General features: G+C 39.9%; 1 protein-coding gene across 2 annotated transcripts in view; it reads left to right on the top strand.

The window, feature by feature from the left end:
• Positions 1-24776, top strand: part of spop (speckle type BTB/POZ protein) — a 97975-nt gene that overhangs the window by 37883 nt on the left and 35316 nt on the right. For both annotated transcript variants that reach the window (XM_085454860.1, XM_085454859.1), the window contains 4 exons: positions 6227-6430; positions 9828-9949; positions 13702-13853; positions 24028-24155. In XM_085454860.1, the coding sequence (XP_085310986.1) occupies positions 6344-6430; positions 9828-9949; positions 13702-13853; positions 24028-24155 (489 nt within the window). In that variant the 5' untranslated portion in view covers positions 6227-6343. The remainder of the gene's footprint in view (positions 1-6226; positions 6431-9827; positions 9950-13701; positions 13854-24027; positions 24156-24776) is intronic.

The raw sequence follows: 24776 nt of genomic DNA, 5'->3' as shown, positions 1-24776 counted from the left end.
GGACTGCCAAGAATGTTATGTTAGGACGACTGGCTCTGTAGCCACAGTCACTGGCATAATTGCAAATTATTGATCTGTGAAGATATTATAGGCTGATGATCCAACCTGCTGAATATTATACAGGTTCACCTCCTGCAGCTCCCACCATGGTATGAATATGTTACCTCTTAGGTGCCATGTGGTATTTGCAACCAGGATGTTAGAATCAGATTTTTGGGTCTTGTGGGTTATAAGGCATTGACCGGTTTTGTTTTGACAAAGCCTGCAGGTACTAGATCGGATTAGAATCTCAGGAATTTGGAGACCAAGTCAACACTGTGTCATGTTTGTTGACTCATTTTCTTCTGTTTCTTTCTCTCTTTCTTTCTTTCTTTTTTTTTTTTTCTCCCCCGTCCAGTGTGGTACGGTGCATTGTACTGCAGGCCGTTGCCAGTGACATTGCTATGGGAATGTGATCATTTGCAAGGATGTTTAGGGGGTGCCTCATGTCAAATAACATCCAAGTAAATATCAGGATCTGAAGATTCCCAGAAAATTACACTTTCAGTGGTTTTAGCATTATGGCTGTTCAGTCTAATTGAGGAAACAATATGAGCAAATGTTCTTTGTCAAAGATGTTTTTTGTTTGAATTTTAGTTGGTCTAAAAGAACACAATCTGGGAGAAGTCAGGCTAACAATTCAGAGAAAATTACAACTGATGTATGCTCTGTCAGCCCAGCAGCTTAACAATGTGCACTCTCCAGCATTTCTATGCATGAGCTTCTGCTTTCGGCTGCTCCCTTTAGGGGTCACTGCGGTGGTTCATCTGCCTCCATCTCACCCTATCCCGAGCATCCTCCTCTGTCACATCAACCTTCTGAATATCCTCCTTGACCACATCCATGAATCTTCTCTGTCGTCTTCCTCTTTTCCTCCTACTTGGCAGCTCCATATTCAACATCTTTCAGCTCCTTTCCAGCCTCACATAGAAATCACTACACACCTTTTCCTTTCTCTTTGCCACCTAGCCTCCCAATGCTCTGTCTACTTTACTCGTCCTCCTGACTATCCCTCTTGTTTCTTTGCTAACCCTTTTGAATGCTTTCCTGTACCTCCTCATTCAAAGCCAAGTCTCCTTTTCTCTGTCCACAGGGTACACCTTCTTAGCAAATTACCACTTCAGCTGTACTTTCCCAGTCCTCCCCACCTTTTGTCACCCTATGTTCCTGCCTCTTCCTGAAATGCATGTTCACCTCATCCATCCTTTTCTCTGCCATCTGTGCTTTTCTCTTTTTAACACTATATCTCTCTAACACCACCTCATCACACCTGTTCCTTTTTACTTGCATTTCTTCATCGAAGAACATTCAGCATCAACGCTTCAGTTTCTACCTTCAAACTCATGATCCTGGCTGATATTCTCCTCACCTCTACAACATTGTTCACATGATCCTTTCTCCATTTCTCTTCCTATCTACACCATGGTTGTTAACCTGTGCACCAACGGATCCTGCATGGAAATCTTATTGGTGATCTACACGTTTTATCTGGCAAACCCAAGCAAGTCTAGTTAAATGATTGGAAATGTTTTAAATATCAAATGTCTGGCAAACTTGGCATTTCTTTGATCCTGTTAAGATTATTATTATTTTTTTTTAGAAGGGCCAATAAATACTTTTATCCTGCAATGAAGTAAAGATAATACTCCAACAGCTAGACATATTGAAAGTAAACAAGCTAAATATGCATTGTTCTCACTGACACTGAGGTTGGGAAGGCTGTGCAAGCGATGTGCATCACCAGCTATTCAGATTGTCACAAGCACAGATGGAAAAACAAATGAACAGAAATGTGTCCTCGAGTGTAAATATGCATTGTAAGCTCTTCACAATATCAGATTTGCAGATGGAGGTAACATATGCACAGAATATGCTATCACCACGTAAAATTTACAGATGGAGTGAATATCGCAGCACAGGAATTATTACACCATGAGCCGAGTGTCATGTATTCACTTAGTGTGTAACATGTTAGTGATGTGGTACCGGTATACCGTGGGGCTGTAACAGTCTGGACAGCTGGTGGCCTCTAGCTCTCATCCTGATGGCAGAGGCAGACGCAGCATCACCTCGCTTACCTCTTGTTTATGCAGAAGAAGTTGAATCTATCTGTCTTTTGGTTTGTCAGAGTCTCTTCCCTGGCGTGTTGAAGTATGTGACAGAGAGATGGAGAGAGATGGTGACTGGACTGGTAGAGTGAGAGCAGACTGTCTTTCTGTAATGAATATAAATGGGCTCCAGGTCTCACTCTCCTCATCTGGCCTACCTTTCTGAAAGCAGACATGGGATGAGAATGTGGATTGAAGTTGGCCCATCCTCCTATACTCCTTTTGCTACACAGTCACACCTTCTGCATTATACATACAGAAAACAGAAGATCAAACTTGTTTTGTGCCATGCTTTTTTTTTTGCCGGCTGCATTTTGGTTTTAAGGTGTCATTTGAAAGGGGCATCTTGAACATAATCTTCTGCAAGGTAAAAGGTAAAAAATGACGACGTGCCCTAAGGAAGCCCACAAGTTACACTTATAACTCAACATAGCACTGAATTCTGATCTGTAGGGTACATTTATTCTGCTTATGTAGTTTGTAAACTATTTCTTTTTCTAATTATTCACTGTCTGTAGTCCTGAAATGTAAAAAACTGAGGAAATTCTAATGTCAAAGAGCTGATAAATTGTTGTATATCATTTAAGATTAAGTGTGTGTTGAGAGACACTAAGTGTAAGTGTGTGGAGAGACATAAACCATTTTGACACTTATGTGAATGTAAAGTAAGAACATTTGTTAAAACATGACTTCTTGAAATGAACCATAGGTTAAAAAATGAATGGTTGCAAGAGGTTTTAGTGCTGAGGTTGTTGTGCAGAAAATCAGGAATGATGTGTCTTGTCAGTCAAGATTTTGTGATAATGACATTTTCAATAAAGATGTGCAAAAACCGATGTTGAAGGACAGGAGTGCAGAACATTTTCTCTTTTCTACCGTGCACTTTCTGTTTTTGATTAAACTGTAATTATTGTAAGTGCAGAATGGGTTAAAACCAGAGTGGCAACATCCAAGACTATAATAAGGCTCATGCAGAAGTGCCAGAAACGGTTCTTCATTTCCAGTTACTCAAATGATGACAAATTGCTCTGAAGATGAGTCCCCATGGACTTCTGTGCTAAAATGCCCAGCAGAAATGAAAATTTTTTGCAACAGCTGTTTGGGGGCAAACTTTTAAATAACTCCCCTGTACACATTTTTGTGAACATTTAACCTTTTAGCATTATTTTGTCATGACTAACAGTCGCCTAGCGTTAGCAGGTTTCTGTGACTGTGTGATGTTGTCCATCAGTCCATCGCAGCACTGTTAACCAGGCTCTGTAGTTTTATCTTGTAACTTAACAGTTACAAAAAACCCCCAAACAAACAAAAAAGGAGAGCCAATGCCACAATGCTAAAACCGAGTCTTCGAAATGGCAGTTTACAAACCAGATGGTGACATCTTTGTGACTCAATTCATTTTTATATGGCCTGTAAATTGCATGTGAAAACCATGCAGAAAATACTTTGAGCTTGTGACATTAGTTTTTCAGATTCAAAAATAGAACCTCTTACTTTAGTGGTGTTCAATACAACAATAGCCCTCAAAAATTGTAGTGGTAAAGAAGGACAGGTCATTTAGTCTTCACAATGCAGCATCCCTAGCACAGCGTTTGTATGCTTTTGTTACAGAAGAGTAAACTGTTGTCTAGTTCTTTAGTTTGCTGTATTTGCAGGCAGAGAAATTTTGATGTATACTCTGCAGAATCTGAACTTGTTTGCTGTTCTTCTGCATTGCTCTCTCTCTTTCTAAGCACTTCTTATCCTCATCCTAATTTTCACTGCTTTTTATCCAACCTTAGAAGTGCTGATGGCTACCAAGTAGCTGCAAAAAATTCTTCAGTCCTTATCTGAACCACAGCACCTCGATTACCTCTTTCCTTTGTCTTTTAATTGCCTTTGGGAGAGCACAGTCTTTGTGCCTGCCATACACTGTAATGTGACAATATTTATTTTCCCTACATCATATGCATTATCACCTATTAGCCATTCCTTTCGTTCACACCGTCATCTTCAGATTCCTGTGACAAATGAACTGTCTGAAGACATTTCTCCTGAGGGAGTCCTATGATTAGCACGCATCTCCTCTGTCTCTCAGTTGTTATTGTTGCTTTTCTCCTACTGCTTTGCTCTTGATGTTTGTCATGAAAAACAAGGAAAAAAAACATCCCAAGCTTTTTTCTGGTTAAGTGTCATCTGGGTGTATTTAGAAAGCTGTGAGGCTGTTAGCAATGCTGCCAGTGTTGTCATGTTTTCTTAAATTGATTTCCTGTGATTACTAGGCATTCATTGTGTTCTTTAAGGGACACGATACAAGAAAGCCACTTGGTAAATTGTGCCTTGAATACACTGTGATACAATACCAGAATGATGACACGAGGAAGCACATGCATGTAAAAAATCACCCTCGCTCACTCGTATAGACTGTAATTAATTGCCAGGAAGTCTCAGGTAATTTAAATTGCAAATGAGTACAGCTTTTTTTTCTCCCGACTTTTTTTTTGATTAATATTTTATTGTTTTACTGAGCGAAAATGCCACCAGTGTTTTCATCAGATACAAGTGGCACAAAAGAAGAAAAGGGGGCACTGAATTGAGATGATCAGATTCAGGCGTTAGCTCTAAACATTAATTAAGTTGTCTGGTTCCAGAGCCGGTGAGGTCCGCGTGTCGCCTCTTCTGTCTCCAATCCACTTACCAAGAGACAGAGGTTCCTCTTACCTTTTTACCCCTTTCCTTCCCTTTTTTTGTCTCTCTGGATTCTTGGTCCAGTACTGTTTCTGCCAAGTTTTCTTAGGTCCTAAACTTGTCTTTCAATCAGACACTAATTAAGCAATGGAGTGGAAAGGTTTCTCTGGCAGGAGATCAGGGGGACTTGCAGGTTGAGTGAGAAAAGCCAGATCTTGAGACCTTGATGACTTAGGTATGAAATTTGTGGAGAGGAACTTGAAAGGAGCGTAAGGGAATGAGACGAGAGGAAATGAGAGATTTAGACAGCAGAGAAATTACACTTTGAAACCAAACCGTGCATATTCCTTTTTATTTTTCAGTAAGATGTTCAGGCATTTGAGACTGCTAGTATAGAACGGACCAAAAATTAGAATAGGAAAATAATGAGGAAACTCCGCTTTGCTTCAAATGGAAGCGGAGAGGTGATGTAGCCGTTACAGTCTAAATCTGTACCGCAGTATTCTGGAATAAAAACAGCCTTGGAACAGGTGCTTATCAAACAAAACTTTGGCCTTTCTTAGTCGTTTGAAAGTAAAGTGTGACCTTGTGTGTGTTGTGAGTACAGACTGGCTGCTTGAGATGAAAGTCTTAAGTCCTGCCCTTCACTTACAGCCACAGCGGATGGGATGCAGCCTGGCTGGAATCACGTGGCTGGCACAGCACTCTGTTCATCTCAAAGCAAAACAAAGACGAAACCACGCGCAGATAAAGGAAGGGTTCCCTTAGTGAAGCCGAGTGCACGCTGCTGCTGTGCTTTGACTGCCAAAGACTCTTTTAAATAATAATGATGATGATGATAATGATAATGATAATGATAATAATAATAATAATAATAATAATAATAATAATAATAATAATAATAATAATAATAATAATGGATACTTTATTGATCCCCATGGGGAAATTACTTGTTTTTCTCTGCATTTGACCCATTCACTCAGTGAAGCAGTGGGCAGCCACTAAGCAGGCGCCCGGGGAGCAGTGTGTTGGGACGGTACCTTGCTCAGGGGTACCTCAGGGTAGCCGTTAAGTGGATTCGAACCCCCGACCTTCCGATCATGGGGTGACCACTTTACCTACTGAGCTATCCCTGCCCCAAAACAAATAAATCCAGAGCCCTTGCTTCCTACTTACTGGGAAATACCACTCAATTATTCCAAACATTTAATTAAGAATTGCCATGACATGTACAAAGAGAGGCACATACACACATGGGATGCACAAGGTCGCAGATTTCTTAGTTATCGGTTTTGTTGCTTTAAAAGTCAAACTGTTTTAATGGCTGTATTTCTGTGACACTACAGGGAGCCTGTAGCTATTTTAGAGTCTGTTGTACTGAATTCAACTTTCTGCTGTTCTCTGTATGGCAGGGGTTTAAGAGGCAGCCAGCTTGACTGATTATTGGACCTTTCCTACCTCATACACCTCATACCACCTCATCCCACATCTGGCTGCTGCCACTGCCCAACTCTGTGCTCTCAGCATCAATGCTGGCAATGTCCAGAGTACCAAGTCCCCCACCACCGGCAGAAATGTCCAGCAGTCCTGTGGCTGAGAGCTGGTGTTATACTCAGGTGAGTAATGCATGACTTTTTATATTTTGTGTTTCACTTTTTCACTTCCTTGTGTTTTACTAAACTGAACCGTAATCAGGCCAGAATGCATCTTGAAATATTATAGTTAGATTGTCAGGCATTACTTAAGATGGTAACCACTAACCAGTGCCATTAACCAGTCTCCTGTGTCTCCTGTCCTTTTGCCTGGAAATTAATCTCAGCACACAATGCTGAAGGATGTCTCAATTCCTAAAATGCATCTGAAGTAAAAATGGTGTGTGTGTGTGTGTGTGTGTGTGTGTGTGTGTGTGTGTGTGTGATTTAACAAAAGAAGTATATCTGATCACATTGCACCACGTTTTTAATTTAATTAAAAAGTAGACTTAATAGATAATATTTTGCTGATTTGCAAAACCGTTGACCATCTGAGATGAAACAAATACAGCTGTAGTTGGGATATAACGAAGCAATTTATGACACACCTGTGGCAATAGTTGTTTTCGCTAGAAATACATTTTAAATGAGGCTCTGAAGCAGTGATTTTTAATTTTGTTCAACGCCTGTTGCCTCAGCTCTTCTCTCCTCATATCTCTTTATCACCTCCTTCATTTGATACTCTGCGAAAAAAGGAAATGAAGATGTACAAACTGAGAAATAAGAAATGGGGTATATTTTACTGGACTGCTTTTGTAACCATAATTTTAATTTCACCCCTTGTAAATGCTGAGGTTATTTAATTTGTGGTCTTTAAAGATGTTAGAGGATTTATAAGATTTTGTCTTTAACCAGCCCGAACTCACTTCGGCAAGCTTCCTCGTAATGTCTTTAAGTAGTTATAAGGAATAGTTCTTCAGGAAATTCCAGACATCTTCTTTGGATGTCATCTGCCTTTTGTTCACTTTCCAGATGATCCCAAACTGTTTAGATAATTTTGAAGTCCAGTCTCTGGGGATGTGAATCCATGCCTGATAGTTGTGTGTTCCATTGTGTGTTCTTCCATCCAGGAAGAACACTGCATTGGCAGTGTTTTTGGAATCATTGTTATGCTGAAAAATGAAGCTGTTGCCAATCAGACAGTTTCCAGAGGGTATTGCATGATGAATCAAAATCTGACAATATTTTCTTTTTTCATTATTCCATCGTTTCTGACGAGATCACTGGCTGAAATGCAGCACCAAAGGATGACAGAACCTCTGTGTTGTGTTGTACCTCTCCTCTGACTTCTTTAATACATTTTGAAAATGATTTGATATAAAAATTAGAAATTTGGATTTAGCACTCATTAAGACCTTTTTGCTACTGATTTTCAGCCCAGTTCTTGTGTAATTTGGCAAACCTCAGCTTTTTCTTCTCATTTCGCTTCCTTAAAAATTGCTTTCTGACAGCCACATTTGCACTGAGACTGTTTCTGATAAGGGTTCAGCAAACAGTAGATCAATCAACTGATGGACCAAATACATTTCTCAGGTCCTGTGTCTGGTGTTTGCTGAATAACACGACTTTTAGTTATTGTTATTATATCCCCACTAGACGGGCAGGCAACGTGGACAAGCAGCTTTTTTTAAAATGTGATTACATAACGAGGTAGCGTAGGAGTTTTGGTACCAATAGGTGTAGCTGCTAAAATTCTCAGACAGGTTTGAATCCCGGTGACCTTTATCTTAAGGTCACAGGGCAAATTCTGAATGCAGTCACTTTTGAAATTGATACCATAGGTGTTTCCACTAGGAGGCTGAGGGTTAGCAGTGGTGGCTGCAAGTGGTTTTTAGACTGGCCACTTTTATGGCCAATAGCTCTTTGGGAATCAACTTGGTGTTGCAAAAACATTATAAAACAATGTTTGTTTGTTTTTTGCTGCATTTTTTACAGGTTCAACTTTCCTGACCGTTTGCTACATAGCACCTTTAAAAACCCTTTGCCATTTTTTCCTGTTATGTGTAGATACAACACTGCTTTATCACTTTTGTTAAGTTCCTTTTTTATGCTTGAATGAGTCAAATTAAGTGACTTACTAAACAAACAAACCAAAAAAAAAAATGCAGGTGAAAATGTTCATATTTTCTGGTCTGAAAATAAGTTAAAAAGCAGCTAATTTTTAAATGAAACTATGATTAACTAGCCAGGAGAACTACTGCTCAAGACCACGTTAAAAATTAGAAGAACGTTTGGTTCCTTGGAGGCAAAATATAACAAAATGAGGCCTGACTCAAGACTTTTGCACAGTACCATATGCACTACCTGGCTGGATTTAGCAAAACAATCTAATTCTACCCCAGAAGAACTCTGAATTTAGTAATTTGGTAATTACTTGGTAATCGGTCCCTTTTGTTGGATGCTTTCATGCAGTCAGGAGGTTGAGATACTCTTTTTTTCGGTTCCTCCTTTTGTTGTTTTCTGCCCGTAGATTATCAAATGTCAGTTTGATTCATGCAAGCAAAATTATCTTCATCATTTATAAAGTACAATCTTTGATTTAGAATTGGCTATGCACAGTCTGACAAATTGCTTCAAGCTTCTTCAAACATTGTTGGTTTGTTGGTAAGAGATTTTTGTTGCCTGCTTCTTATTTCTGCTTGAGGCTAGAGGCTCAAGGCTATATTAGCAGTTACTACTATAATTTACACCCAGATTACTAGATAAACTGTCAGACGTTGAGCTATATTGCGGGTGAACTAGGTTCTGTGTTTTAACAAGGTGGCGATATCGCTGTTTCTGCTGCATCAATTTTGAATGTTAAAAAAAGTTCTCTAAACTTACAAGGTGCAGTGTTAAATTGGAGGAGTAATTCAGCCATAAAGGTGTTCTTGAACAGTGTTACACAATATGTATCTTTTGCTTTAATCAGCCTGGTGCAGCTTTTGCTAATCTTTAATGGTGAATCTTTTTTTTTTTTTTTTTTTTTAACTTTTTTGGTATTTGTGCAATATTAAATCTAGCTTGCTGATATGCTTTTTCCCTGATGGCTTCTACATTACCAGCCAATTTTTTTATTTTTTTTATTTTTTTATTTTTTTAAATAAAAATTGATGTCATTTTACATGTTTTCTTTGTTTAATGGTTATCTGTTCTATGAAATTGTATTTGTTATAGTTATTGCAGTGTAGGCTTTACTAGCTCAGATAACACTTTCCTGATAAGAGCAAAGCTAGATAAAGTATGTCATTGATGATGTCTGTTTTTTCATCTCTGCTACGTCCTTGAAAAATTGTTTTTTTGTTTTTTTTTTCCGTGGCTACTTTTCCATTATCCTTTCTTCTTTCCCTTCGTTTGTTGTCAGTGTTTATTAAGATGAAAGGCAGTTTTGATGTGCGGTTTTGAAGTCCTGGCTGACCAAAGACCACTTACCCATATAGAATAGATAAATATATAAAAAAGGAGATCTGGTTTCAGCCGATCCTGTGCTTTTTCTATGCAGATCAAAGTGGTGAAGTTCTCCTACATGTGGACCATCAACAACTTCAGCTTCTGTCGTGAGGAGATGGGAGAGGTCATCAAAAGCTCCACTTTTTCCTCAGGAGCCAATGACAAACTCAAATGGTTAGTAAAGTCTCATCATTCTAGCTAACACATATAAAGTACAGCATTCCTGCTCTAAGAGTGCTTTTGGAGAATGTCCTTTCAAGAAGTCATCTTAAGGATTTTCAACTTAGATCTCTGTCAGTGCGCCCCAGGGCAGCTGTGGCTACAATGTAGCTTGCTATCGCCAGTGTGTGAATGTGTGTGTGAATGGGTGAATGACTGAATGTAGTGTAAAGCGCTTTGGGGTCCTATGGACTAGAAAAGCGCTATACAAATGCAGGCCATTTACCATTTACCATTTACGTGATCTACGTGCTTCTACACGTGGAGTATCAATCATTACTCTGTGCCTTTTAACGTGTCTGTGTTTGCAGTGTTTATTAGCATATGTTTTGAAATTAAAATTAACCTTCTTGCATGACACGTTAGTATGCATGAATTGATCTGAGGTTAAACCCACATTTAAATTGGATTACTTTACTCTGAGATGAGGGGATTTTGCTCTGAGATGAGCACCCTCCTGCTTGTCATGTTTAAAATTATAGGTTGAGTTTGAGCAGTTCACACCTCCCATCTTTCCTTGAAACATCTTGGCAACTCCCCAGGAAGAACTGAGGGATGTGGAGGATGTGGCTAGGTACACAGAAAATTGCTCTATAATTCTTCGTCCGCTAATATTCACAGTCTGACCAGGGGAAAATGGATAAATGTATGCTGAATTTTCCAGATCGTAGCTTTGGACTTTGTTTGATTCCTGCAAAGTGTGGCAAAAAATGTTCAAAGAAAAAACTGTTATGTTTAAGGTGCTACAGTGCTTATCCATCCTTGTCAAAGCTAAATTTTTGAAGGCAGTAATATGATTTGATTTTGTACTAGTTTGCCCTGAAATGACTTGACAGACTTATTCCATCCGGTGTTGGAAATGTACCTAATTGCCGAGAGTGCAGCTGTACAAACTGGCTAAGTGAACAGCTACTGGGCTGTCATGCTTTGACTTCCGTAGATGGCTGAACTGATGAGTACTTTTTGGATCCACATCATCAAAGATTTGTGTTAAGTATGACATGCCAGTGATTTCATTTCCACATAAGTCAGGGTCACTCATTTAAAATCTCATGCATTTATGTAGTGGCCAAAGATATTTTAGGGGGATGAAGGCAATGATTATGTCCTGGGATAAAACAATGCAGTAGTCACATTGGGTTATGTAAGTTGCTTGTTTAAATTGGATGCAAACTGTGTCATGTTAAAGAATGATGACTTAATTAGTCTTTTGTTTCCGGGTGAACGATTCTGTTATTTATTTATTTTTATTTTAACCATCTGTAGCATAACTCTTTTTCAGTTGCATCTTTTTCCAGTGCACTGCACTGCAGATCAGCCCCCCAAGTTGTACAATAAAAACTAGAGACAAACATAAATGAATTAATAAGAACTTGTTAAGAATTCAGGCCAGGTTCGCTTTTCTTTTCATTTTCTTTTACCTTATAATACTTTTTAAGTAGAGGTTATTTAATTTGAAAAATGTAAGACTTACTTGGCAGCTGACTATGACGTGATGCCAGGATTATTACAGTAATTCATATAATGTCGTAAAATATTATTAAATAATTTCCAGAATTAGTTTCCAGATGCTTAACAGTCCATATGGCCATGGTAAAGTGTTTGATGCTACTTAAACTGTAACAGGCTGTGCAACAAACAATCCATATGTTGCAAACACAAAGCTATGATTCTTTTGTGAAACTGGTTTCTGTTGCATTGCTGAGGACCCTTTTTTCCTGTGATTTATTTTAGATTTCTGATGTTTATTTATAATTATTGCGGTTTCATATTGAAATATTAGGAAAGCTCAGACTCTTTGCTCAACTACGTTGTACCACTACTGACTATAAAACTCTGCTGGATTTACCCTCATTTCAATTTGGCCGATTCCAGTCTGCTTGTGAAATTCGGCAGCGCCTATAACACTACTTTTTCGAGGATGCTCTTGCTGTTCAGACCAATTTCACGTCTGTGAAGGATTCTAGAGCTTCAACTTGCATTTGTTTTTGTGGAAGAGGAGAATCGAAAGGATCTAGATCTGACAAGTATGGCGGGTGATGAGTGATGACTGTGCTTGTGGCCAAAGTTCAGTTTGTGTGCATTGGTGTACAATTGACACGCACCACAGGTCATGACTTTGCACTGAATGCTCTCCCTCAGGCTCCTTATTCAATTACTGCTGAAGCCCTCAACAGTCGGTCTGATCTTGGGTTAAATGTCCCCCTAAAAAAACCCCCCAAAAAACAAAAACCCCAAACCACCCAAAAGCACAGGGGGAAGGGAAACCCCCCAAAACAAACAAAAAAAACTAACAAAAAACGAAAATACCCCAAAGAGCTTACTGCTGATCACGGATCTCACCATGGACACTGTGTACTTCTACTGAAAATGGCTCATATTAGTAGTGACAATCCTTGACATAAAGGTTGGGTCAGCTTGACACAGAAGTCTGCACAAGTTTGAGATCAAAGGTGGAACTCCTGATGCACACGTGTGAGGTGTTGGAACATGACTTTTCAGGTGCATTGTAATAAAAGTAGCTTCGCTGGAAGCAAAGAAGAAGACTTTGAGGGGAGATTGGGAGTATTAGAATCAGGTGTTGTTTATTGGGTTTTTGTGAGTACAGTGAAACTTTATATTGGTTTTGCTTCCTACTTTGTTAAAAAAAATACCCTTTTAATGGCTATATCTTCCACTTTAATGCATACCGTGGTTAATTAGTGACTAGGAAATATATTAAATCCTATGTATTTTATTTATTCACAAGTTTCATAATGTCAAAATATGTTTTTAGCTTATCTGATGAATTTATGCCGTGACAGCGCCTCTGGAGATTTGTCAGTCTTCCCATACAGCCACATGTCACAAGAATCGCTACTCCTCCTGGTCAGAATCGAATCAAACATAGACACGGTGATCACCTAACAGGTCTTCATCCAAAATGTGCTTGGCATTTTACCTGCAATAACCTGCAAATTGTGACGGATCCTGATCCTTATGAGTTATAATACTGCGTTATTGCTGTTGTGGCTTTGTTTAAGTGTATGGGATCATTAACCAACCATGGCACAGCAGTGGGTTACCTCACAGTGGTATTGTCTCACTGTCCCTGAAACCATGTTACAAGTGTGAGTCTGTCTGGCTTATTGTCAGAGTAACATAATAGTGCACCAGACAGATTATAGGTTTACTTTTGAGCATCATTTCCTTTGATTACTGGAGGGTTTTGGTGACAATAGCTTTGGACATGAAGAGTAGTCTGAGACTGCTGCTAAGCAGATCTTTAGTAGCCTTAACTGCTGTGGTTTCTGTGCTTTGATGTAGTCTAAAGCTTCAATTAAATGTTGCTTTGTGAATAAGGACATTATTCGATTTTTAACAACTTGTTTGAGAATTTGTGAAATCAAGAGAAATTGCTTCATACTGGCTAAAACATAAATCGATTAAGTAATTGATTGTGTTTGATGAGGAAGACGTTTTTGTGCCATTATAAAACACATTTAAAAGCTGAAGTGGAGCATAGAAGCGACCGTTTAAAGTACATATCAGATGAAAAGTAAAAATCATTGTCAATAATTTCCAATACTTTTCATCTAAGAATAATCAGATTGTCACTTACAAATATTACAGATACTTCCAGGAACTGATACTCCCCCTTGTCCTTTTTTTTTCTCTTCTTCTTTTTTTGGTCTCACTAGTGTGTTTCTTCCCTTTCTTTCCCCTAGGTGTTTGCGTGTGAATCCTAAAGGTCTGGATGAGGAGAGCAAAGACTATTTATCACTTTACCTCCTCTTGGTTAGCTGCCCAAAAAGTGAAGTGCGTGCCAAGTTTAAGTTTTCTATCCTCAATGCCAAGGGAGAGGAGACCAAAGCCATGGGTAAGTCAGAATCACCAGGCCCTAAACAATGGCAGTCAGTTTTATTTATATAGCCTTATGGCTCAGTCAAAATAGGAAAACCTCCTTGGACTGGAAAAAAAATCGTTGATTTGTGAATGTTTTCAAATTTGGTGACTGATTTCAAGTAGGCGTGACGACCTGTTGGCTTACCAGAGATTGAGTGTGCAACATCCTCAAGTTTTAGGTGACTCCTTTTGGTCACAAGGTGATTGCACAGATCACTTTGTAGAAGAAAACCTGTCTCCAAACAGTCACAGTCTGACTCAGACTGACTGCAGCCACATTCAGACAGATTTACGAAGAGCATGGAATTCCTTTTTAATTCATAAACACAGACAGATTGCAACACATTGCAATCAATCTGAGCTAGTCTACCTGGGCACAACTCATCTGCGATGCATCTCTTTGCAATAAGACACCAGTTTTGCCAACTGGTTGCATTTTGGTTATATTCCTATAAAAGCATAGTCTGCAGTTAAATGGCCAATCTCTAGCAACTATGTCAGTATTTGTGGAGGGATTTCTGAATGAGGTTCTGGCTATACTCTCAATTTAAGTTGTTAGTGTGAATTTCTGTGTATGTAGATGGCAACATATTTGCAATTTTCACTGATCTAATTGCTCACCATTAAATGCCATTGATGCTTGACCCCATTCAATCGCAAACTGAGACTAATAGCTGACACAGTCAAATTATTTTAAAGACACCAACTGTCTGCATGTGAATCGTAGACCCTGTCCTCGAAGCAACTATTTGAAAAGCAACAAGATTGCAAGTTCATTGCACACACTGATGAAAGAAAACATATTTATAATACAGGTGATCAAGATGGTAACATTATGTTTTATATGAGGAGCTTTGACATGATAATAAACACATGACCCCTCCCTCACCGGCACAAGAAGTTAAGACTAACAAGCATTTAAAAATACATGGGAGTCCAGTTTTATTTTCTGAAATCCTAACTTGTTCTAATTGACACTGAAAAATATATTCAAATTCATTACTGAAACCTAAGCTGTCCACATAGACTTTATATTCAGCACAAAGCCAGGGATATCTCAAAGTTTAAGAGTTTCAAAATGAAAAACTCTTGTCACACCTGTGTCTTTGGGGCACTGAAATTTGTAATGTAGAAGGTGGAGAGTGTGTCTAATACCCCAAGTGTGTCTAATAATGTAAGGTATTGATAGCCATATGGGCTTGTGTAATCACTGCCGGTTGGATTCATTTCTGGTAAATATATAATTCAAAGTAGCGTGGGGCAATTTTGATTTTAATTAAAAAAGACCCAACCTTTTTAGAAGTCTTCGACAGCCTCACTCCCTGTTGATAAATTGGAAGTGAATGCACCTCCAATTCCTTTTTTTTTATTTTTAATTAGGTTATGTTATGGGGAGGAAAAGCAAACTTGTGTGGAATTGAATTAGTGAGGGCCAGATGTGACCGCTTCCTGGTTATCAGGCTTTTTGGCTGCCTCCCTCTCTCCCAGTACCCTGCAGCTCACTGTACAGGAAGCATGGAGGAGGGAAGACGGGGCGGGTGGGTAGGGAGGTAGAGAGACGAGAAGAGGTGGGAGGCGGAAATGTGTTTGAATGAGAGGCATATGCAGTGAAGTTGTGTACAACACCCTGCGGTGCAGGTTGTGTAGAAAGGGAAATCATTTTTCCTGCTGAGAAACATTCCCCCATGTGAACTTAGGTACCTCATTTGCTCACTTAGACCTTTGCCATTTTTCTCACTCACAAATTCGTTTTCTTTCTCTTTTATCCTTTTTAATTCCATCACTATTTGAAAACTAAATCTTAATTCTGAGTGGCCGACTGAAGAAGAGTTTCTCTTGTAGTGCTTATACTGGATATTAGGTATTTTGTGATCTATAGTTTAGTTTTGCATGGAGGATTTTTCTTTGGTAGAAGTAATAATTAGACTGTGGAGATGTATAATTTCAAGGCCTTACAATTTTGGTAATATTGCTCCCTTAAATCGCCAGAGAAAACCTGAATTTTGGGAATGCCAAGTGAAGTAAAAAAGAATCTTCTTTTTCTGACTCTCTTGCTCTCTTTTTGTCTCAAGGGGCTTTCTGTAATAAATGGTATGCTCCATGGTGCACACCCCATCCCATTCTTGCCATATGCCCTCCTACAATCTTCCCACATTCCCCCTGGGGAAACCTAGGCTCTCCACTGCACTTGCATTGTCAATGGAGAAAATTACCCAACTGCCAGCATATTTGTGACACTTTAGCAAGCACTGTGTCTAAGAATATGGTAGTAAAGATTGCTCTATTGGTTCTGGATCATTTAGAATCCAATTAAATCCAGGCCTCTAGGAAAAAAAAAGTCAAATAAAAACAAATTGGCTTAATTAAGAAAGCTGAGCGGCTGTGGACTGTTTGTGGCAGGACAGTGATTTGTCTGCCTCTATACTGTGTTCCTGTAGGGACCATATTTAATATAATAGTTATTGGGTTATATTTCTTTTAATGTGGATAGTTGAATAGAAGGAAGAAATGGTTAGAAAAACTAGTGAGAACTTAAAGTAGAGTAAGTCCAGTATCTTAACTTTGCTTCCATTTATATATATATTTTTTAGCTTACTGGAGAAGTAAAGACATATTTATATTTTCCATTTTTACAGATGTATTCATTCCCATGTTTTGGGTTTGTTTATATGGAAAATATGAATATTCCTGCAGTACATAACAGGAGGGTGTAGGATATACTATGACGGATTTGCTTGACATTATCTAATGAAACACCCGATCTGCATCAGTCAGCCCTTGAGCTTCTCACTAGAGAGGGTGTTTGTCTGTGGATCCTCTGATGGTCTGTACTTAATAATGGAGATGGATTCAAACATCAGCTGCAGACCCCCCCCCCCCCTTTCCTACACCAGACTTGGCCACATCATTTCTCTCTCTTGCTTAATGTGCTGGTTCTCCCCTCTGAGGCTACTGGGTGGATTGTAAGTTGTCTTTTGACCCCACTCCCCCCTCTCCCCAACACACACACACACACACTCCGTCCTCCCCCCTCCTCCTTTTGCCAGAGAAAACAGCTGCCCCCCTGCAGACTCCTGTTCTGACAGCTCAGAGAGGAGAGATGGAAAGTTCTCAACCATTGCCGCAAGCTGTTTTGTATTCAAATGGTCTCCATGTTAAATCTCCCCTACAGACAATGGTTTTGTTGTGTTGTAGCCAAAGGCTAAGTGAGCTCATGTGTGTTGGCTGTGGTCTGCTTTATATTGTAATTTAAGAATGAGAAATGTTGGTTTCATTTAACTGAAGCTGTGGATGTGAACTTGTCAGAGTCTGTTGCCCTCAGTGACTGATAGAGGCGATCAGGCATTCTGTGTGGGGGGAGTGGAGCACCGTGTAATAGAGTAGAAGTTATTGGTCAGTCTTTATATAATCAGGTTGTATTGACATTGCTAGCAAGAATGTCAATAGACAAGTTTGTGCTGACATTAGCTTATAGAGCTCGATCTTTAGTAGAGGTTAGATTTTCTTGTGTGAACAGCTGTCACGTTTATATCTCTTTATGCCAGCCAGTTTGAATCAGTGTGTAAATGGGAGCAACGTTTTACATTCGATTTTTCAGCTTTTTATAAAAGCTAGTAGAATGCCCATTACTGCTAACTGAAGACTAGACTAATTGTCCTTGAACAGTCAATGCATGAACAATGGATCAGTATAGTCTGTTGTTAATTATAAGTTGTGGTTAGTGGGATTTTGCTAAAATTGAGTGGTAAAAAGTAAGTCCAGAAAAGTGACAGACACCAAGAGAGATGTTGACTCTGGCTGCTCTGTCAGCTGCTATTTTTCTACATGCCAGCTTGTCTTCTGGCGACCTTCTCTTTCTGTGTGCCAATCGTACCCTTGAGTTTTCTGCCTGAATATGGATGTCCTGCACACCTAAATACTCTGGCTTGGCTTCCCCTTTAGTCTTTCTCTCGCTGTCGCCAGTTTAGACATCATTTTTCTCACCTTCAGCATCACCTTAGATTCTCTTTTGGCAGGGTGAGAAATTTCAGTGGTAGTGAAATATCGAAGTGCAACTGCGGCGTTGTTAAAAACTTGACAATTATCTCCACTTGTTGCTGATTCATACTTGTTAAAAGTGTGTTTTTGTTTTTTTGTTTTTTCATACAAGTACAAGTTCATTATAATTTCCCCGAACATTAAGAGGTATGTTACTGAAACCTAAGCTGTCCACATAGACTTTATATTCAGCACAAAGCCAGGGATATCTCAAAGTTTAAGAGTTTCAAAATGAAAAACTCTTGTCACACCTGTGTCTTTGGGGCACTGAAATTTGTAATGTAGAAGGTGGAGAGTATGTCTAATACCCCAAGTGTGTCTAATAACGTAAGGTATTGATAGCCATATGGGCTTGTGTAATCACTGCCGGTTGGATTCATTTCTGGTAAATATATAATTCAAAGTAGCGTGGGGAAATTTTGATTTTAATTAAAAAAAGGCCCAACCTTTTTAGAAGTCTTCGACAGCCTCACTCCCTGTTGATAAATTGGAAGTGAATGCACCTCCAATTCCTTTTTTTAAATTTTTAATTAGGTTATGTTATGGGGAGGAAAAGCAAACTTGTGTGGAATTGAATTATAATTTCCCCGAACATTAAGAGGTATGTGTAGCTCCACTAAATGTGTACGGATCTCTCAGCTGAGCTTACCTACCCCCCTCCCTCCACCGCTGCCCTGCTCTTTTTGGTATTCTGGCAGAGTGGCTGCACTCCCACCACCTTGGCCAGCTCACTGAAAGAGTGAGCGCCAGCGATCTGACCTGCAGTTGATTCTCTGCCAGTGCAGTGTTCTGATGCCCCAGTGGAGATGATAGCATGGCATTAGCTGAGCTCAGCACACACAAAGCCGTCATCATTGGTGCCTGTATGCATGCACACATCCACACATGCACCCACAGTCATCTCACTGTCACAGCTGAACACTGAAGAAATCACACTTCTCTTTCTCTTTTCACTGAGTCTGCTGGGGCTTCTTTCCAGCATTCCCTCTCACCTCTCTTCACCCCCCCCCCCCCCCCCCCCCCCCCCCCCCCCATCTCTTCCTGCTGCCAGCCTTTCTCCTCACCCCCTAGATTAGCTTTAGATACTGCCACTGGGGAACTATTCACTCGTCACTGGTCTTGTTACTTACCCAAATAACACAACTTCACAAGTATCTTCTGTGCTTTGGGGCTTCATCTGGGTCACACATGCTAGAGCCATCAGACATGTTTAAAGGACATAAGAGTGGGTGAAAGTCACTAAAGAAAGAAGATTTTACTGAGAGCCTGTGAAAGATACCTGCATTAAGTTTAATTCTTTGTCTCAGCCCAGCCACAAAAGGTACAGTGTAGCAAAAGTTTGACACAGTTTTCAAACCTGCTAGACTTTGCTGGAGATACCGTTGGCTTAAAAAAAAAAACCTCAGTCGATTTTAGAGTAACTGTTCAGCTGGGAGAACAATGAATAAAGTAGCTTTGTAAAGTGCATAAATACATTTTGTGAATTGACTTTCAGTCAAGCTTATTTGTGTATCGGTTTGCATGTTGATTCCTGTCAGTTTCTTTTGCGTACACAGCCTCCAGAGGCAGAGGATTACAGTGAAGGACCCCCTGCATGAGCAGTGGTGGGAATAACTGCATATGCACTGCACTCCCCCGCCAATCCCCTCTTTGGCTGCCTGCTCTCTCAGATCCAAACAGGGGATTAGACACAGGATCTTACAGTAGCATTGACACTTCATCCTAGTGCTTCCTACTGTGAACTGTCAGCAGATCTCCTATTGGGGTTTCTATGCAAGAGTAGGCTAGAGAGGAGTCTGTTTGAAGTGGCAAGTGTATACACATTAAGTTTACACACCCTGCAGATGTATGAGCCTTAGACATGATCTTTTATGGGGTGGCTGTAGCCTTTTTCACATTTACCTCTGGACATTGTTGGGAGAGTCTGGCTGGACATGAAGCTGGAATTAGGCTTTTTAACAGCAGCAAAAGAGATTCTGACTGTGGATGCAGAATACAGGATGATGATACCTACTCATGGCTCGACCGGACATCAAACATACTTTGCAGTGGGCAGTTGTGAGGGAAAAGACAGATTTGAACATTTGATTTTACATGCAGCTCGACTAATATTTGGAATTGTTTAGGGCTGCAACCCACGCCTAAAAAACCAATTGTGTATCTTATAGTCAGCTGGAATCAACACGAGACTTTCACTGTGCTGTTTTACCAGGTCTCAGTGACACAGTGGTTATTTTTAGCACATTTCGTCATCTGCATTAAAAGTTAAATTTAATGTTGACTTTAAGTGGATGTAATATGCCTGGAAGTTCAACAGAAGTCTGAAATGTCAGTGATGACCTGAACCCTTTTAAAGTACTGAATAAATTAGTTGGATTGAGATTAAAAACATTTGTGAAGTTGTTTTGTAAGAACTCAAGCATAGGTGGATTCTGTTCACTATTTTCTGACTCTGTTTTTCTTAAAAATCAACATTGTATGCAATATGTCCAGGTCACTGGAAGGAGGCCCCGGGGCAGACCCACGGCACACTGGAGAGATTGTGTCTCTTGGCTTGCCTGGGTACACCTCAGTGTCCCCTCAGATAAGCTGGAGGAGGTGGATGGTCTGGGCGTTCTTGCTTAATCTGCTGCCCCTGTGACCTGTTCGCAGATAAGTTAATGAAAATGCATGGCCAGGTCTGGACAATAGATGCTGATGGTTCTCATTGTTGGTATAAAAAGCTTTACGACTTTCGCTAGGGTCAGGTTTTTATTGTCTACCAGCTGTGTCAGAGCATGCCTGAAAGAGCAAAAGCTTGAGGGTAGATCCTGGTTAGTAGTGGTGGTTTCCTACCAACAGAGTCTGATAAAGAGGTGTTGGAAGTGCCACAGGTCCACCTCTCAACTCATACAACTTAAAGTTATTTGTTAGGTTTGCCAACACTGGGCCAGATTTTATGTCTGGTTCTTTTAAACATGCTGGGGCTTCTGTGGCAAGAATTCCACAGGCTGTGCTGTGGGGTTCAAAGTGGCTGAAGAATGAGGAGAACAGAGGGATGACAATGTTAACTTTGGACCCGATCCTGAAAATAATAAGGCCTTGGATGGATGTCAAGCATGGGAAGTTTTTATAGTGACCCATGTTTCATATTGATGTTTTGAACTGGTCCGAAAGTTTGGAGCAAAATACAGCGGTCCCTCATTTAGTGCGGGAGTTCTAAAAATAACCCGTGACCGGTGAAATCTGCGAAGTAGCCAGCGTTATTTCTTTTACAATTATTATAGATATTTTAAGGCTGTAAAACTCATCACAACACACTTTATACACTTTTCTCAGACAGGCATGAACCTTTTCACACTTTCTCTCCTGTTTAAACACTCTCAAAGTTCAAACCGTTGCAGAAAGTCCAGTATTATAGAATGAAACCAAAGATCGAACCCTGTTTTCAGGTCCAGAACATGGGGAAATTGAGCAGCTGCGAGAGAATCCAACATCGATGAGGAATGAGTTGAGAAAAATTTATCTGACTGTTTTGTTTTGCTTAATGCGCCTTATAATGCAATGTGCCTTATGGTCTGAAAAATAAGGTAAAGTCCAACTTTTTGTGCGATGGTTAGCATCTTCCTCTGCCTTTTAGATGCTACCACAGGTGCCTTTGACGTTGCAAAATGTTTCATCGGCATTGTTGTGTTTGTTGGGGAGAAAACTTACCAACATACAGTGCAACACTTTTCAGAGTCACACTGCTAGCGATCAAGGATTTATGTAAATTTGACAAGCTGAACGCATTCTGTACTGTACAGGAGACACGGCACGGAGGAGATCGAGTGACGATGGTCTACAGCCAATCAGGAGGCAGAACACAACGCAAAATTGCACAAAAAAAAAAAAAGAAATTCTCGAGACCTCAAAAGGTGAACCGCGTTATAGCGAGGGACCACTGTATTAAATGAACCAATTTCAGGATCATGGACAGTGCATACATTTTTCACCATGTTCCCATAAGCTGTGCTCTAGCACATGGCTGTTTGAGTGGTCGACCATACTAAACAAATCCAGTGGAAATTTTTTTTACACCTGTATAGAAATAAATGTTTGTCAGTCAGGCATTTCCAGTTTAAAGTGATGTAATTTATTTTTTTAGAAGAATGCGAAAGAATTCAATGTTGAACTATTGTCGGCTGGTTTACAGTCCTGCCTGTCAGTTCCTGAATCCTGTGTGCATTATAACAACTCTCTACCAGACTGCAACTGTAGGCCTACAATTAACATAGATGTGTATGACCTACATTTCTATGCGTTTTACAATTAACAAGCTGCACCTGTCCTGTTAGAAACTACCCCCAGCTAAATATCTTGTTAGTTTGTGACAATGCACAGCTCTTGGCAGATTGGGTCATAATGAACTGAACATACTCTGACTGTGTTTGGAAAACGGTGCAAAACTAACATCTATCAAAGCAATTTGGGGGATTATACAATCTATGTGTCTATTTAGGTTCATGTAAAACACTCTTGCACTTTGCAATACCTGGTGGTATTTCATCCAATACCATCAGGGAGCGTTCTGGCTGTCCTGTGTTCGTTCTGTTGCATGATAACAAGTACATCTCCGTAGCCAGAGTCATAAAGAACTATCTTCAGTGACACGAAAAAAGAAAAGGATTCCTGTAATAGTCTCCACAGAGACTCCACCAAGCCTTCATCTCAGTATTGTGGAGTGAGTCTGGGTTACATGAAGAGGAAGAAGTCACTGAAACAATCTGAATGCACAGAAGATACTTTGAACAAACTATATGCCAATTATCTTGAAAAATTATGCACAAGTGTACCCAGGAGAATTGCTGACAATTTGAAGGCAAAATGGGTTGTCATAACAATATTAATAGAAGACGTAAAAAAAGTTTATGATTTATTAAAAGAAATAATTCTCACTGCTACTGCCCAAAAACTGCGTGGCTCTAATATACTATAATGAGACTGGGGACACGTTGCTTTTATACTCTTGTCAGTATGACCAAGCATTGCACAATTTCATCTGGTAATTTGCCAATTTGTTTATCCGTGTGTCCTTACTAAATTTTCTTCTTGTTTCTGCTTAGTGCCAGCACAATTCAAGCATGGATGATTACATTTTTATTGTGTCTTACAGAGCATCCTTGGAAAGATCTTAATGGGGAAGAAATGACAAGGACTTGGCAAATAAACTGATTTCTATTAACTCTCATTGTAGCTTGTGGAGCTTTTTCCTGTAGCGTCATCTAATCCTTTACAGGCGCGCAAAAAAACAGCTATAAAACTTATTACCGTACCGTATCATGTCATATAGTTATGTCTGCGCTTACAGGAATGGACAGTGATGGCGCCATGCACAAAAAGGGTCTGTCGCTTAAGCTCAGTAATCCCAGAACAGTGCTCAAGGAAGCATTTTCTTCTCATTAGCAAAATGGTGAATGATGTAATTTCTCCAAAGAATGGTGTCTTATTCTTCCAACAGAGCTTCAGTTACTTGCAAAATTTATGTGTTAGCGGCTGGCCTTATTCTATCTGCAATTAGCTTTAATTTGCTGTGATCTCTGTAGCTGCCGCAGTTCAAAGCCATTAATGTTTTGACCTTGTATGTGAGTATTTGTGACTGTTAGGTGACTGTGACCGCCTCCACAGTGTGCCTGTTGTACACACAAGAACTCCACCACCTTTCCTGTGTCTTTGTAGTGCAACTGAGTGTTACAGAATCCTTCCTGCCACTGTTAGAGATAATTGGCACTCCATAAACACATGATAATTGGACTGCTTTGATCCCTGCAATTTCTCACTTCTTGGCCAAAGAGGCACAGCAGTTCTTTCTCATGTTTACCACTAGTCTTTATGTGGCAGCGAGAGGATAGAGAGAGTGAAACGGGGGAGAGAGAGAGATTCTGTTTTCTTCTGAAGTGTTAAAAGCTCCCTGCAGGCATTACTTCATGCATCCAGCCTCTTTTGCCATTGTTTCTCCGCTGCTTATGGCCATGACTCATAACAAACTTTCTCTTTCGCACACACATTCACACACGCAGAGCTTAATCACGTTGTGAAAGTCTTCAAGTAATCTTGTTTCTCCTTGTTTGTCCGTGTGTCTTCTTTTCCAGAGAGCCAGAGGGCGTATCGCTTTGTCCAGGGGAAGGACTGGGGTTTCAAGAAGTTCATAAGGAGGGACTTCCTGTTGGATGAGGCCAACGGTCTGCTGCCTGATGACAAACTAACTCTTTTCTGTGAGGTAAGAGGTGGAACTGTTCGTTAAAACTCATGTTGTTTGTTGAACTAATTTCACTGTGTCTTCATTTTTAAGCATTCACAGTACAGGCTGCACCTCCAAAAATGAAAATCCTTATCAAAATGATTGTTCATGAAATGGGATATTTCAACATTGACATCATATTCTGAGCTGTGTTTCTATTAGTTGAGCTATTTGGATTAACCCAGAATATATCATTTTTATTAAGTCCAACCTATAATTATTCAATTTTGCTGAAATACCTACATTTCCTGTGTTTTGGTGGTTTTGCCCACAAGTGATCACAACTCCTATTTCACTGAGTTGTTTTTTTGTCACTACTACTTATTCTATGTCCCTCTTAGTTAATAATGTATGTTTTTATTGGTACTACATACTCTCTGGGTTTCTCTCTTTCATCACTAACATACAAGCTGATTGTCATTCATCCTGCATGGTGGCTTGGCTCCGATTCCTCTGATCCAAATCTGGCTGCTGCTCCTCATTGAAAATTCCCTTGTTGTTTTTCAGCTGTAACACAGGGGGCAGCAGAGGTCAACTGTCCTCTCTCTCGTTCCCCTCTGCTACTCGTAATGGAGCCAGGGAGCAGAGAAGAGGTTAAAC

This window comes from Copadichromis virginalis, linkage group LG4 (assembly GCF_057382275.1).
Source record: "Copadichromis virginalis isolate Kocher_CV1m ecotype Utaka linkage group LG4, C_Virginalis_male_GT1.1, whole genome shotgun sequence".
Taxonomy (NCBI): Eukaryota; Metazoa; Chordata; class Actinopteri; order Cichliformes; family Cichlidae; genus Copadichromis; species Copadichromis virginalis.
Note: the sequence above shows the minus strand (reverse complement) of the source record. Positions and strands in the feature narration are given on the sequence as shown.